At 45.1% G+C, this 15,285-nt stretch overlaps 1 protein-coding gene across 2 annotated transcripts in view; it reads right to left on the bottom strand.

Moving 5' to 3' along the window:
• Window positions 1-405: 405 nt before the first annotated feature.
• The window catches only part of LOC120042172 (microtubule-associated protein RP/EB family member 3-like), a 59,630-nt gene continuing 44,750 nt past the window's right edge, over window positions 406-15,285 (bottom strand). The window contains exons 5-8 of one of the 2 annotated variants that reach the window (XM_038987036.1): window positions 11,547-11,680; window positions 9,630-9,782; window positions 700-752; window positions 467-577 (exon numbers count right to left, since the gene is read on the bottom strand). In XM_038987036.1, the coding sequence (XP_038842964.1) occupies window positions 702-752; window positions 9,630-9,782; window positions 11,547-11,680 (338 nt within the window). In that variant the 3' untranslated portion in view covers window positions 467-577; window positions 700-701. Of the gene's footprint in view, window positions 578-699; window positions 753-9,629; window positions 9,783-11,546; window positions 11,681-15,285 lie in introns of both variants that reach the window. The other variant, XM_038987035.1, reaches the window with a different exon arrangement.

The raw sequence follows: 15,285 nt of genomic DNA, 5'->3' as shown, positions 1-15,285 counted from the left end.
TAGAGTGATGAAGAGAACAGAGGTGTAGAGTGATGAAGAGGAGGTGTAGAGTGATGAAGAGAACGGAGGTGTAGAGTGATGAAGAGAACGGAGGTGTAGAGTGATGAAGAGAACGGAGGTGTAGAGTGATGAAGAGAACAGAGGTGTAGAGTGATGAAGAGAAAGGAGGTGTAGAGTGATGAAGAGGAGGTGTAGAGTGATGAAGAGAACGGAGGTGTAGAGTGATGAAGAGAACGGAGGTGTAGAGTGATGAAGAGGAGGTGTAGAGTGATGAAGAGAACGGAGGTGTAGAGTGATGAAGAGAACAGAGGTGTAGAGTGATGAAGAGGACGGAGGTGTAGAGTGATGAAGAGAAAGGAGGTGTAGAGTGATGAAGAGAACGGAGGTGTAGAGTGATGAAGAGAACAGAGGTGTAGAGTGATGAAGAGAACAGAGGTGTAGAGTGATGAAGAGGAGGTGTAGAGTGATGAAGAGGAGGTGTAGAGTGATGAAGAGAACGGAGGTGTGTTTAGTAATCTTCCTCGTCTCCCTGTGGCGCCTCCTCCACCTTGTCGTACTCTGGCGCCATGAAGCCATCCTAAAACACATACACACACAGAGGTCAGACAGAGGTCAGGGGCTGGCTGGGGGTGTGTAAGTGTGTGTGTGCATGTGAAAAGTTGTGTGAATGGTGTGTGTGTAATTATTAATTCTATTCACCTTTAGTGATCAGGTAAGTTGTCTGAGAAGGTATTCTCTTTCTCAACCTCGCCCTGGGGAAGATTTACAGGGGAAAGGAGAGGTGGAGAGGAGAGGGGAAGATTTACAGGGGAGAGGAGAGGTGGAGAGGAGAGGGGAAGATTTACAGGGGAGAGGAGAGGTGAAGATGTACAGGGGAAAGGAGAGGTGGAGAGGAGAGGGAAGATTTACAGGGGAGAGGAGAGGTGGAGAGGAGAGGGGAAGATTTACAGGGGAGAGGAGAGGTGGAGAGGAGAGGGGAAGATGTACAGGGGAAAGGAGAGGTGGAGAGGAGAGGGAAGATTTACAGGGGAGAGGAGAGGTGGAGAGGAGAGGGGAAGATTTACAGGGGAAAGGAGAGGTGGAGAGGAGAGGGAAGATTTACAGGGGAGAGGAGAGGGGAAGATTTACAGGGGAGAGGAGAGGTGGAGAGGAGAAGATTTACAGGGGAAAGGAGAGGTGGAGAGGAGAGGATTTACAGGGGAAAAGAGAGGTGGAGAGGAGAGGGGAAGATTTACAGGGGAAAGGAGAGGTGGAGAGGAGAGGGGAAGATTTACAGGGGAGAGGAGAGGTGGAGAGGAGAGGGGAAGATTTACAGGGGAGAGGAGAGGGGAAGATTTACAGGGGAGAGGAGAGGTGGAGAGGAGAGGGGAAGATTTACAGGGGAGAGGAGAGGTGGAGAGTTACAGAGGAGAAGAGAGGTGGAGAGTTACAGGGGATGGGAGAGGTGGGGGGAGAGGTAGAGAGGGGAGAGTTACAGGGGAGAGGAGAGGACATGAGGAGAGGGGGAGAGTGAGCCATGGTTAAATGACCATGATGGTTTGGGGTGGGAGCCATGGGATGTCAGGTGACCACATAGAGTCTAACGTCTCAGCTGAAGGACGGTGTTCTATTAAACCAGGCTGCCCAACTGGTGTGATGTCATTACCAGGGTCTGGTTTTGTCCCTGGACCTAGCTGGTAACCTGGTAACCTAGCTGGTAACCTAGCTGGTAAGCTAGCTGGTAACCTGGCTGGTAACCTAGCTGGTAACCTGGCTGGTAACCTGGTAAGCTAGCTGGTAACCTGGCTGGTAACCTAGCTGGAAACCTAGCTGGTAACCTAGCAGGTAAGCTAACTGGTAACCTAGCAGGTAAGCTAACTGGTAAGCTAGCTGGTAACCTAGCTGATAACCTAGCAGGTAAGCTAACTGGTAACCTAGCAGGTAAGCTAACTGGTAACCTAGCAGGTAAGCTAACTGGTAACCTAGCTGGTAACCTAGCTGGTAACCTAGCAGGTAAGCTAACTGGTAAGCTAACTGGTAAGCTAGCTAGTAACCTAGCTGGTAACCTAGCAGGTAACCTAGCTGGTAACCTAGTTGGTAACCTGGCTGGTAAGCTAGCTGGTAGCCTAGCTGGTAACCTAGCTGGTAACCTAGCTGGTAAGCTAACTGGTAACCTAGCTGGTAACCTAGCAGGTAACCTGGCTGGTAACCTAGCTGGTAACCTGGCTGGTAACCTGGCTGGTAACCTGGCTGGTAAGCTAGCTGGTAAGCTAGCTGGTAAGCTAGCTGGTAACCTGGTAACCTAGCTGGTAACCTAGCTGGTAAGCTAGCTGGTAACCTAGCTGGTAAGCTAGCTGGTAACCTAGCTGGTAACCTGGCTGGTAACCTAGCTTGTAACCTGGCTGGTAACCTGGTAACCTAGCTGGTAACCTGGTAACCTAGCTGGTAAGCTAGCTGGTAACCTGGTAACCTAGCTGGTAACCTAGCAGGTAAGCTAGCTGGTAACCTAGCAGGTAAGCTAGCTGGTAACCTAGCAGGTAAGCTAGCTGGTAACCTAGCAGGTAAGCTAGCTGGTAACCTAGCAGGTAAGCTAGCTGGTAACCTGGCTGGTAAGCTAGCTGGTAACCTAGCTGGTAACCTAGCTGGTAACCTAGCTGGTAAGCTAACTGGTAACCTAGCTGGTAACCTAGCAGGTAAGCTAGCTGGTAACCTAGCTGGTAACCTGGCTGGTAAGCTAGCTGGTAACCTAGCTGGTAAGCTAGCTGGTAACCTAGCTGGTAACCTAGCTGGTAACCTAGCTGGTAACCTGGCTGGTAACCTAGCTTGTAACCTGGCTGGTAACCTAGCAGGTAAGCTAGCTGGTAACCTAGCTGGTAAGCTAGCTGGTAACCTAGCTGGTAACCTAGCTGGTAACCTGGCTGGTAACCTAGCTTGTAACCTGGCTGGTAACCTAGCTTGTAACCTGGCTGGTAACCTGGTAACCTAGCTGGTAACCTAGCAGGTAACCTAGCTGGTAACCTAGCTGGTAAGCTAGCTGGTAACCTGGCTGGTAAGCTAGCTGGTAACCTGGCTGGTAAGCTAGCTGGTAACCTGGCTGGTAACCTAGCTTGTAACCTGGCTGGTAACCTAGCTTCATACACTTAAAGGGGAATTTAAGTATTTTATAACTTGAGTCTATGGGTGAGTTATAATCCATGGAAAACAATTTAGACGACATTGATGGTGAGGAACCTTCTAACGTCAAGTTGTAAAATACTGAACTTTAGCTTTACAACACTCATAAAAAACTAACAGAACAAACAATGGTTAGTATGACTATTAAACAGTTTTGTTAATATTTGATTAGATGAATTCTACCTCCTGTTTTGAACCTTTAGAAGGCTTCTAGTTGGTGTGGTGGAGCAGCAGCTCCTCCTATAGGACTGAGTGTAATCCTACCGCTCTCTACTGTGGATGGCAATATACATCAGCTCCTCCTGTAGGACTGAGTGTAATCCTACCGCTCTCTACTGTGGATGGCAATATACATCAGCTCCTCCTGTAGGACTGTGTGTAATCCTACCGCTCTCTACTGTGGATGGCAATATACATCAGCTCCTCCTATAGGACTGTGTGTAATCCTACCGCCCTCTACTGTGGATGGCAATATACATCAGCTCCTCCTGTAGGACTGTGTGTAATCCTACCGCCCTCTACTGTGGATGGCAATATACATCAGCTCCTCCTGTAGGACTGAGTGTAATCCTACCGCTCTCTACTGTGGATGGCAATATACATCAGCTCCTCCTATAGGACTGTGTGTAATCCTACCGCTCTCTACTGTGGATGGCAATATACATCAGCTCCTCCTGTAGGACTGTGTGTAATCCTACCGCTCTCTACTGTGGATGGCAATATACATCAGCTCCTCCTGTAGGACTGTGTGTAATCCTACCGCTCTCTACTGTGGATGGCAATATACATCAGCTCCTCCTGTAGGACTGTGTGTAATCCTACCGCCCTCTACTGTGGATGGCAATATACATCAGCTCCTCCTGTAGGACTGTGTGTAATCCTACCGCCCTCTACTGTGGATGGCAATATACATCAGCTCCTCCTGTAGGACTGAGTGTAATCCTACCGCCCTCTACTGTGGATGGCAATATACATCAGCTCCTCCTGTAGGACTGTGTGTAATCCTACCGCCCTCTACTGTGGATGGCAATATACATCAGCTCCTCCTGTAGGACTGTGTGTAATCCTACCGCCCTCTACTGTGGATGGCAATATACATCAGCTCCTCCTGTAGGACTGTGTGTAATCCTACCGCCCTCTACTGTGGATGGCAATATACATCAGCTCCTCCTGTAGGACTGTGTGTAATCCTACCGCTCTCTACTGTGGATGGCAATATACATCAGCTCCTCCTGTAGGACTGTGTGTAATCCTACCGCTCTCTACTGTGGATGGCAATATACATCAGCTCCTCCTGTAGGACTGTGTGTAATCCTACCGCCCTCTACTGTGGATGGCAATATACATCAGCTCCTCCTGTAGGACTGTGTGTAATCCTACCGCTCTCTACTGTGGATGGCAATATACATCAGCTCCTCCTGTAGGACTGTGTGTAATCCTACCGCCCTCTACTGTGGATGGCAATATACATCAGCTCCTCCTGTAGGACTGTGTGTAATCCTACCGCTCTCTACTGTGGATGGCAATATACATCAGCTCCTCCTGTAGGACTGTGTGTAATCCTACCGCTCTCTACTGTGGATGGCAATATACATCAGCTCCTCCTGTAGGACTGTGTGTAATCCTACCGCTCTCTACTGTGGATGGCAATATACATCAGCTCCTCCTGTAGGACTGTGTGTAATCCTACCGCTCTCTACTGTGGATGGCAATATACATCAGCTCCTCCTGTAGGACTGTGTGTAATCCTACCGCCCTCTACTGTGGATGGCAATATACATCAGCTCCTCCTGTAGGACTGTGTGTAATCCTACCGCTCTCTACTGTGGATGGCAATATACAGAGCATTCAGAAAGTATTCAGACCCCTTCACTTTTTTCACATTTTGTTACGTTACAGTCTTATTCTAAAATACATTAAATACATGTTTTTTCTCATCAATCTACACACAATACCTCATAATGACAAAGCAAAAAACTATTTTTTAAATTGTTTTTTTTGCAAATGTAATAAAAAAAAAACAGAAATACCTTATTTTCATAAGTATTCAGACCCTTTGGTATGAAACTCGAAATTGAGCTCAGGTGCATCCTGTTTCCATTGATCATCCTTGAGATGTTTCTACAACTTGATTGGAGTCCACCTGTGGTAAATTCAATTGATTGGACATGATTTGGGCTCCCGAGAGGCGCAGCGGTCTAAGGCACTGCATCTCAATGCTAGAGGTGTCACTACAACCCCTGGTTTGATTCCAGGCTGTATTACAACCGGCCGTGATTGAGAGTCCCATAGTACGGCACACAATTGGCCCAGCATTGTCCGGGTTAGGGTTTGGCCGGGGGGTTTGGCCGGGGGGTTTGGCCGGGGGGTTTGGCCGGGGGGTTTGGCCGGGGGGTTTGGCCGGGGTAGCCCGTCACTATAAATAAGAATTTGTTCTTAACTGACTTGCCTAGTTAAATTAAGGTTAAATTAAAAAAAAAAATTTGGGAAGAGAACACACCTGTCTATATGAGGTCCCACAGTTGACAGTGCATATCAGAGCAAAAACCAAGCCATGAGGTCGAAGGAATTGTCCGTAGAGCTCCGAGACAGGATTGTGTCGAGGCATAGATCTGGGGAAGGGTACCAAAACATGTCTGCAGCATTGAAGGTCCCCAAGAACATAGTGGCCTCCATCATTCTTAAATGGAAGAAGTTTGGAACCACCGAGACTCTTCCTATATGTGGCCGCCCGGCCAAACTGAGCAATCGGAGAGAAGGGCCTTGGTCTGGGAGGTGGCCAAGAACCCAATGGTCACTCTGACAGAACTCCAGAGTTCCTCTGTGGAGATAGGTTGTCCTTCTGGAAGGTTCTCAATCTCTGCAGCACTCCACCAATCAGGCCTTTATGGTAGAGTGGCCAGACAGATGCCACTCCTCAGTAAAGAGACACATGACAGCCCGCTTGGAGTTTGCCAAAAGGCACCTAAAGACTCTCAGACAATGAGAAACAAGTTTCTCTGGTCTGATGAAACCAAGATTGAACTCTTTGGCCTGAATGCCAAGCATCACGTCTGGAGGAAACCTGGCACCATCCCTACAGTGAAGCATGGTGGTGGCAGCATCATGCTGTGGGGATGTTTTTCAGCGGCAGGGACTGGGAGACTAATCAGGATGGAGGGAAAGATGAACGGAGCAAAGTACAGAGATCCTTGATGAAAACCTGCTCCAGAGCGCTTAGGACCTCAGACTGGGTGAAGGATCACCTTCCAACAAGACAACGACCCTAAGCACACAGCCAAGACAACGCAGAAGTGGCTTCGGAACAAGTCTCTGAATGTCCTTGAGTAGCCCGGACTTGAACCCGATCGAACATCTCTAGAGAGACCTGAAAATAGCTGTGCAGCGACGCTCCCCATCCAACCTGACAGAGCTTGAGAGGATCTGCAGAGAAGAATGGGAGAAACTCCCCAAATACAGATGTGCCAAAGCTTGTAGCGTCATTCCTAAGAACACTTAAGGCTGTAATCACTGCCAAAGGTGCTTCAACAAAGTACTGAGTAAAGGGTCTGAATACTTGTTTAAATATTTTTATAAGTTGCAAAAATGTCTAAACACCTGTTTATGCTTTGTCATTATGGGGTATTGTGATGTCATTATGGGGTATTGTGATGTCATTATGGGGTATTGTGATGTCATTATGGGGTATTCTGATGTCATTATGGGGTATTGTGATGTCATTATGGGGTATTGTGATGTCATTATGGGGTATTGTGATGTCATTATGGGGTATTGTGTGTAGATTGATGAGAAAAAACAACAACAATCCTATACATTTTAGAATAAGGCTGTGATGTAACAAAATGTGGGAAAAAGTCAAGGGGTCTGAATACTTTCCGAATGCCCTGTATATAGTGTGCGTTTCAACAGAAACTATATGTCCAGTACCAGTCAGAAGTTCGGACACACCTCATTCCAGGGTTTTTATTTATTTTTACTATTTTCTACATTGTCGAATAATGGTGAAGACATCGAAACTGTCACGCAGCTGTCATCAAGGCAAAGGGTGGCTACTAAATATATTTAGATTTGTTTAACACTTTTTTGGTTACTACATGATTCCATATGTGTTATTTCATTTATGTAGAAAATAGTAAAAAATTGTGGAAAACCCTTGAATGAGAAGGTGTATGTCTGTTCTATTCAGTGTGTGTGTGTGTGTCTGTTTTATCCAGTGTGTGTGTGTCTGTTTTATCCAGTGTGTGTGTGTGTTTTATCCAGTGTGTGTGTCTGTTTTATCCAGTGTGTGTGTGTGTTTTATCCAGTGTGTGTGTCTGTTTTATCCAGTGTGTGTGTCTGTTTTATCCAGTGTGTGTGTGTCTGTTTTATCCAGTGTGTGTGTGTGTTTTATCCAGTGTGTGTGTGTGTTTTATCCAGTGTGTGTGTGTGTGTTTTATCCAGTGTGTGTGTGTGTGTTTTATCCAGTGTGTGTGTGTGTTTTATCCAGTGTGTGTGTGTGTTTTATCCAGTGTGTGTCTATGTTTTATCCAGTGTGTGTGTGTGTGTGTTTTATCCAGTGTGTGTGTGTTTTATCCAGTGTGTGTGTGTTTTATCCAGTGTGTGTGTGTGTTTTATCCAGTGTGTGTGTGTCTGTTTTATCCAGTGTGTGTGTGTGTTTTATCCAGTGTGTGTGTGTGTGTGTTTTATCCAGTGTGTGTGTGTGTGTTTTATCCAGTGTGTGTCTGTTTTATCCAGTGTGTGTGTGTGTTTTATCCAGTGTGTTTGTGTCTGTTTTATCCAGTGTGTTTGTGTCTGTTTTATCCAGTGTGTGTCTGTTTTATCCAGTGTGTGTGTGTGTGTGTGTGTGTTTTATCCAGTGTGTGTGTGTGTGTGTGTTTTATCCAGTGTGTGTGTGTGTGTGTTTTATCCAGTGTGTGTGTGTGTGTGTTTTATCCAGTGTGTGTGTGTTTTATCCAGTGTGTGTGTGTGTTTTATCCAGTGTGTGTGTGTGTTTTATCCAGTGTGTGTGTGTGTTTTATCCAGTGTGTGTGTGTGTTTTATCCAGTGTGTGTGTGTGTTTTATCCAGTGTGTGTGTGTGTTTTATCCAGTGTGTGTGTGTTTTATCCAGTGTGTGTGTGTGTTTTATCCAGTGTGTGTGTGTGTGTTTTATCCAGTGTGTGTGTGTGTGTTTTATCCAGTGTGTGTGTGTGTGTGTGTTATCCAGTGTGTGTGTGTGTGTGTGTTTTATCCAGTGTGTGTGTGTGTGTGTGTTTTATCCAGTGTGTGTGTGTGTCTGTTTTATCCAGTGTGTGTGTGTGTGTGTGTGTTTTATCCAGTGTGTGTGTGTGTTTTATCCAGTGTGTGTGTTTTATCCAGTGTGTGTGTGTTTTATCCAGTGTGTGTGTGTGTGTTTTATCCAGTGTGTGTGTGTGTGTTTTATCCAGTGTGTGTGTGTGTGTGTTTTATCCAGTGTGTGTGTGTGTGTGTGTGTGTTTTATCCAGTGTGTGTGTGTTTTATCCAGTGTGTGTTTTATCCAGTGTGTGTGTGTGTGTTTTATCCAGTGTGTGTGTGTGTTTTATCCAGTGTGTGTGTGTGTTTTATCCAGTGTGTGTGTGTGTTTTATCCAGTGTGTGTGTGTGTTTTATCCAGTGTGTGTGTGTGTTTTATCCAGTGTGTGTGTGTGTTTTATCCAGTGTGTGTGTGTGTGTGTTTTATCCCGTGTGTGTGTGTGTGTTTTATCCCGTGTGTGTGTGTGTGTGTTTTATCCAGTGTGTGTGTGTGTTTTATCCAGTGTGTGTGTGTTTTATCCAGTGTGTGTGTGTTTTATCCAGTGTGTGTGTGTGTGTTTTATCCAGTGTGTGTGTGTGTGTTTTATCCAGTGTGTGTGTGTTTGTGTGTGTTTTATCCAGTGTGTGTGTGTGTGTGTTTTATCCCGTGTGTGTGTGTGTGTTTTATCCAGTGTGTGTGTGTGTGTGTTTTATCCAGTGTGTGTCTGTTTTATCCAGTGTGTGTGTGTGTTTTATCCAGTGTGTGTGTGTGTTTTATCCAGTGTGTGTGTGTGTTTTATCCAGTGTGTGTGTGTGTGTTTTATCCAGTGTGTGTGTTTTATCCAGTGTGTGTGTGTGTGTTATATTCAGTGGGTGTGTCTGTTTTATCCAGTGTGTGTGTGTCTGTTTTATCCAGTGTGTGTGTGTCTGTTTTATCCAGTGTGTGTCTGTTTTATCCAGTGTGTGTGTTTTATCCAGTGTGTGTGTGTTTTATCCAGTGTGTGTGTGTTTTATCCAGTGTGTGTGTGTGTTTTATCCAGTGTGTGTGTGTTTTATCCAGTGTGTGTGTGTTTTATCCAGTGTGTGTGTGTTTTATCCAGTGTGTGTGTGTTTTATCCAGTGTGTGTGTGTTTTATCCAGTGTGTGTGTGTTTTATCCAGTGTGTGTGTGTCTGTTTTATCCAGTGTGTGTGTGTTTTATATAGTCTGTATGCGTCTGTGTGTCCTACCTCAGTAGCGTACAGTATATCCATGATCTTGGAGAGTGTTGGGCTGGTGTTGGTCTCATTCTCCTGACAGATCAGCTCGATGTCTCTCAGTTTACTGAAGTAGAAATCTCTCTCTTTCTCTAGACCATCCACTGTCAGCTTCAGATCCAACATCTACACACACACACACACACACACACACACACACACACACACACACACACACACACACACACACACACACACACACACACACACACACACACACACACACACACACACACACACACACACACACACAGGAAGAGGTAGAGAGAGGCAGAGGTAAGAGCACCTCCTCCCAGCTGCCCACTGCACTGAGGAAACACTGTCACCACTGATAAATCCACTAGAATTGAGAATTTCAATAAGCATTTTTTTACGGTTGGCCATGCTTTCCACCTGGCTACCCCTACCCCGATCAACAGCCATGCACCCCCCACAGCAACTCGCCCACGCCTCCCCACTTCTCCTTTACCCAAATCCAGATAGCTGATGTTCTGAAAGACCTGCAAAATCTGAACCCCTACAAATCAGCTGGGCTAGACAATCTGGACCCTTTCTTTCTAAAATAATCTCCTGAAAATGTAGCAACCCCTATTACTAGCCTGTTCAACCTCTCTTTCGTATCGTCTGATATCCCCAAAGATTGGAAAGCTGCCGTGGTCATCCTCCTCTTCAAAGGGGGAGACACTCTAGACCCAAACTGCTACAGACCTATATCTATCCTACCCTGCCTTTCTAAGGTCTCCGAAAGCCAAGTTAACAAACAGATCAAAGACCATTTCGAATCCCACCGTACCTTCTCCGCTATGCAATCTGGTTTCCGAGCTGGTCATGGGTGCACCTCAGCCACGCTCAAGGTCATAAACGATATCATAACCGCCATCGATAAAAGACAGTACTGTGCAGCCGTACTCATTGACCTGGCTAAGGCTTTCGACTATCAATCACCACATCCTCATCGGCAGACTCAACAGCCATGGATTCTCAAATGACTGCCTCGCCTGGTTCACCAACTACTTCTCAGACAGAGTTCAGTGTGTCAAATCGGAGTGCCATCCGTTTTGTCACCAAAGCCCCATATACTACCCACCACGGTGACCTGTATGCTCTCGTTGGCTGGCCCTCGCTTCATATTCGTCGCCAAACCCACTGGCTCCAGGTCATCTATAAGTCTTTCCTAGGTAAAGCCCCGCCTTAGCTCACTGGTCACCATAGCAGCACTCAACCGTAGCCCGCGCTCAAGCAGGTATATCTCACTGGTCATCCCCAAAGCCAATTCCTCTTTTGGCCGCCTTTCCTTCCAGTTCTCTGCTGCCAATGACTGGAACAAACTGCAAAATTCGCTGAAGTTGGAGACTCATATCTCCCTCACTAGCTTTAAGCACCAGCTGTCAGAGCAGCTCACAGATCACTGCACCAGATCACTAGCCCATCTGTAAATAGCCTATCCATCTACCTCATCCCCCTACTGTATTTATTTATTTATCTTGCTCCTTTGCACCCCAGTATCTCTACTTGCACATTCATCTTCTGCATATCTACCATTCCAGTGTTTAATTGCTATATTGTAATTACTTCGCCACCATGGCCTATTTATTGCCTTACCTCATTTGCACACACTGTATATAGACTTTTCTACTGTATTATTGACTACTGTATGTTTGTTTATTCCGTTGTGTAATTCTGTGTTGTTGTTTGTGTCGTACTGCTTTGCTTTATCTTGGCCAGGTCGCAGTTGTAAATGAGAAAATAAAGGTAATTAAAAAATGTATGTCAAATAAAAGAGGAAGCTGTGTGTGTGTCTATGAGTGAGAGTGTGTGAGTGAGTGAGTGTGTGTGTGTGTCTATGAGTGAGAGTGTGTGAGTGAGTGAGTGAGTGTGTGTGTGTGTTACCTGCTGGTTCAGTTCTAGGATCTCAGCGTCTGACGGCCTGGTTGCTCTAGTGGGCGTCGCCCTGCGGATGGAGACAGAGTTGATCTGCCTGGAGGGGGCTGTCTTGGTCACCGTGGGAGATGTCCTCTGGGGTCCTGGAAACACAGCCAATCAGAACCAAGCCTCTCAGCAGCACCCAATCAACAGCAAGCAACATCACTGCCAGGACATTCAGCAGCCAACCAGATTCATCGACCCTGATTACAATTGGGGGCCATGTCGGGAGACTGTTAGGGGCCGTCTGTTGCAATTCTGTTACACTGTTAACTCATTAGGTTAGGGGAGACTAGGGCTGACACACTGTTAACTCATTAGGTTAGGGGAGACTGGGTTCACACTGTTAAACAACTTCTTATGGCTGGGGGAAGTATTGAGTAGCTTGGATGAATAAGGTGCCCAGAGTAAACTGCCTGCTACTCAGTCCCAGAAGCTAAGATATGCATATTATTTGTAGATTTGGATAGAAAACACTCTGAAGTTTCTAAAACTGTTTGAATGATGTCTGTGAGTATAACAGAACTCATATGGCAGGCAAAAACCTGAGAAAATATTCAACCATGAAGTGGAAATTCTGAGGCTGGTCGAGTTTCAACCAAGATCCCATTGAAATCACAGCGAGATATTAATGAGTATTCACTTCCTACGGCTTCCACTAGATGTCAACAGTCTGTAGAACTTTGTCTGATGACTCTACTGTGAAGGGGGGCCGAAGGAGACAGGAATGAGTAACCACTGCCATGAGGTGAACATCCTTTGACCATGCGCCTTCACATAAGAGGCAGCTCCGTTCCATCGCTCATCTGAAGTCAATGTAATTCTCCGGTTGGAACGTTATTCAAGATGTATGTTAACAATTCTATAGATTGATTCAGTACATCGTTTGACATGTTTCTACTGACTGTTACGGAACTTTTGGACATTTTGTCAGGTTTTAGTGAACGCGCTTCGTGACTTTGGAATTGTTTACCAAACGCGCTAACCAAAGTAGCTAATTTGACATAAATAACGGACATTATCGAACAAATCATGCATTTATTGTGGACCTGTGATTCCTAGGACTGCATTCTGATGAAGTTCATCAAAGGTAAGGAAACATTTATCATGTACTTTCTGGTTTCTGTTGACTCCAACATGGCGGCTAATTTTACTAATGTTCTGAGCGCCGTCTCAGATTATTGCATGGTTTGCTTTTTCCGAATATTTTTTGGGAAATCTGACACAGCGGTTGTATTAAGGAGAGGTATATCTATAATTCCATGTGTATAACTTGTATTATCATCTACATTTATGATGAGTATTTCTGTTGAAACGATGTGGCTATGCAAAATCACTTGATGTTTTTGGAACTAGTGAATGTAACACGCCAATGTAAACTCAGATTTTTTAATATAAATATGAACTTTATCAAACAAAACATGCATGTATTGTGTAACATGAAGTCCTATGAGTGTCATCTGATGAAGACCATCAAAGGTTAGTAATTAATTTTATCTCTATTTCTGCTTTTTGTGACTGCTATATTTCGCTGGAAAAATGGCTGTGCTTATTGTGGTTTGGTGGTGACCTAACATAATCGTTTGTAGTGCTTTCGCTGAAAAGCATATTTGAAATTGGACACTTTGGTGGGATTAACAACAAGATCACCTTTAAAATGATATAAGACACATGTATGTTTGGGGAATTTTAATTATGAGATTTCTGTTTTTTGAATTTGGCACCCTGCACTTTCACTGGCTGTTGTCATATCGGTCCCGTTAGCGGGATGCAGCCATAAGAAGTTTTAAGAGCTTCAAGTTCCTTGGCGTCCTCATCACCAACAAACTAACAATGGTCCAAGCACACCAAGACAGTTGTGAAGAGGGCACGACAAAACCTTTTCCCCCTCAGGAGACTGACAAGATTTGGCATCGGTCCTCAGATCCTCAAAAGGTTCGACAGCTGCACCATCGAGAGCATCCTGACTGGTTGCATCACCGCCTGGTATGGCAACTGCTCGGCCTCCGACCGCAAGGTATTACAGAGGGTAGTGTGTACAACCCAGTACATTACAGGGGCCAAGCTTCTTGCCATCCAGGACCTCTATATCAGGCGGTGTCAGAGGAAGGCCCTAAACATTGTCAAAGACACAGGACCACCCTAGTCATAGACTGTTCTCTCTGCTACCCCACGACAAGCAGTACCGGAGCGCCAAGTCTAGGTCTAAGAGGCTTCTAAATAGCTTCTACCGCCAAGCCATAAGACTCCTGAACATCTAATCAAATGGCTACCCAGACTATTTGCATTGCCCCACCCCCCTATTTTACACTGCTGCTACTCTCTGTTATTATCTATGCATAGTCACTTTAATTACTCTACCTACTTGTACATATTACCTCAATTACCTCGACTAACCGGTGCCTCCGCCCATTGACTCGCTATTGTTATTTCACTGCTGCTCTTTAATTATTTGTTACTTTTATTTCTTATTCTTATTATTTAGGGTTATTGTTGGTTAAGCGCTTGTAAGTAACATTTCACTGTATTCGGCGCATGTGACTAATAACATTTGATTTGATCTATGGACAAAGTTGTCCCAATGCAATATTTTCCAGAATAGTACCTAAAACAACATATTCACCAATAAGGATTCACCTGGGCGTGGTCTGGCACGTACAGTAAATGCATACAAATCAGTCATGGATATTTGTATTGAAACAAAACTTGTTCCAAACACTGTCAAAAGTCAACATCTGCAAGCACATTCAGATCGACCACACGGTGGCACTATAATGGGCACATGTTTACATCTCTTGTTCTGTTTGACTCAGAGTGATGACATTTGGCACACATGCTCAGGGATATGAGTCTGGCTAATCTGTAAAGTATGGTTCCGTTTGACCGCAGGGGGGTGCTGTTGGACAGGAAAAATAATTAATGCAAGCTCATTGGCTTATTGCGGCCATATTGTTTGAGCAAAAGTCTTCGAAAATATACATCCATAGATGCTATATACGAAATGTGGTGCCGATCGGTCTAGCAGTTCTGGAGAAGAAGTGGTTTAAAGTAGTCAAACTCATTAAAAATAGTTCACAATATGCATTATCTGTTTAATTTTGAGTTCTGATATTTGGCAAGCGTGGTAAGGGGTACATAAGTAGCTCATTCTAGGGCGATGTGTCCAATTTGTCTTGATGGTGGCAAAGTGGCCCTACAGCTTGAACCCCGGCATTGCTGCTTGTAGATATATTTATTTAATTACATTTCGCAATAGTTTGGTGGTAGTTTAACTCAATTCAGAGTTCCTCTATCCAGTGTCTGTGTTATTTTGCCCATCTTAATCTTTTATTTTTATTGGCCAGTTTGAGAGATGGCTTTTTCTTTGCAACTCTGCCTAGGAGGCCAGCATCCCGGAGTCGCCTCTTCACTGTTGACGTTGAGACTGGTGTTTTGCAGGTACTATTTAATGAAGCTGCCAGTTGAGGACTTGTGAGGTGTCTGTTTCTCAAACTAAACACTCTAATGTACTTGTCCTCTTGCTCAGTTGTGCACCGGGGCCTCCCACTCCTCTTTCTATTCTGGTTAGGGCCAGTTTGCGCTGTTCTGTGAAGGGAGTAGTACACAGCTTTGTATCAGATCTTCAATTTCTTGGCAATTTCTCGCATGGAATAACCTTCATTTCTCAGAACAAGAATACACTGACGAGTTTCAGAAGAAAATCCTT

Source organism: Salvelinus namaycush, unplaced genomic scaffold, assembly GCF_016432855.1.
Source record: "Salvelinus namaycush isolate Seneca unplaced genomic scaffold, SaNama_1.0 Scaffold628, whole genome shotgun sequence".
In the NCBI taxonomy this organism is placed as follows: Eukaryota; Metazoa; Chordata; class Actinopteri; order Salmoniformes; family Salmonidae; genus Salvelinus; species Salvelinus namaycush.
The sequence above is the reverse complement of the archived record's forward strand: the minus strand, read 5'-3'. Positions and strand labels throughout refer to the sequence as shown.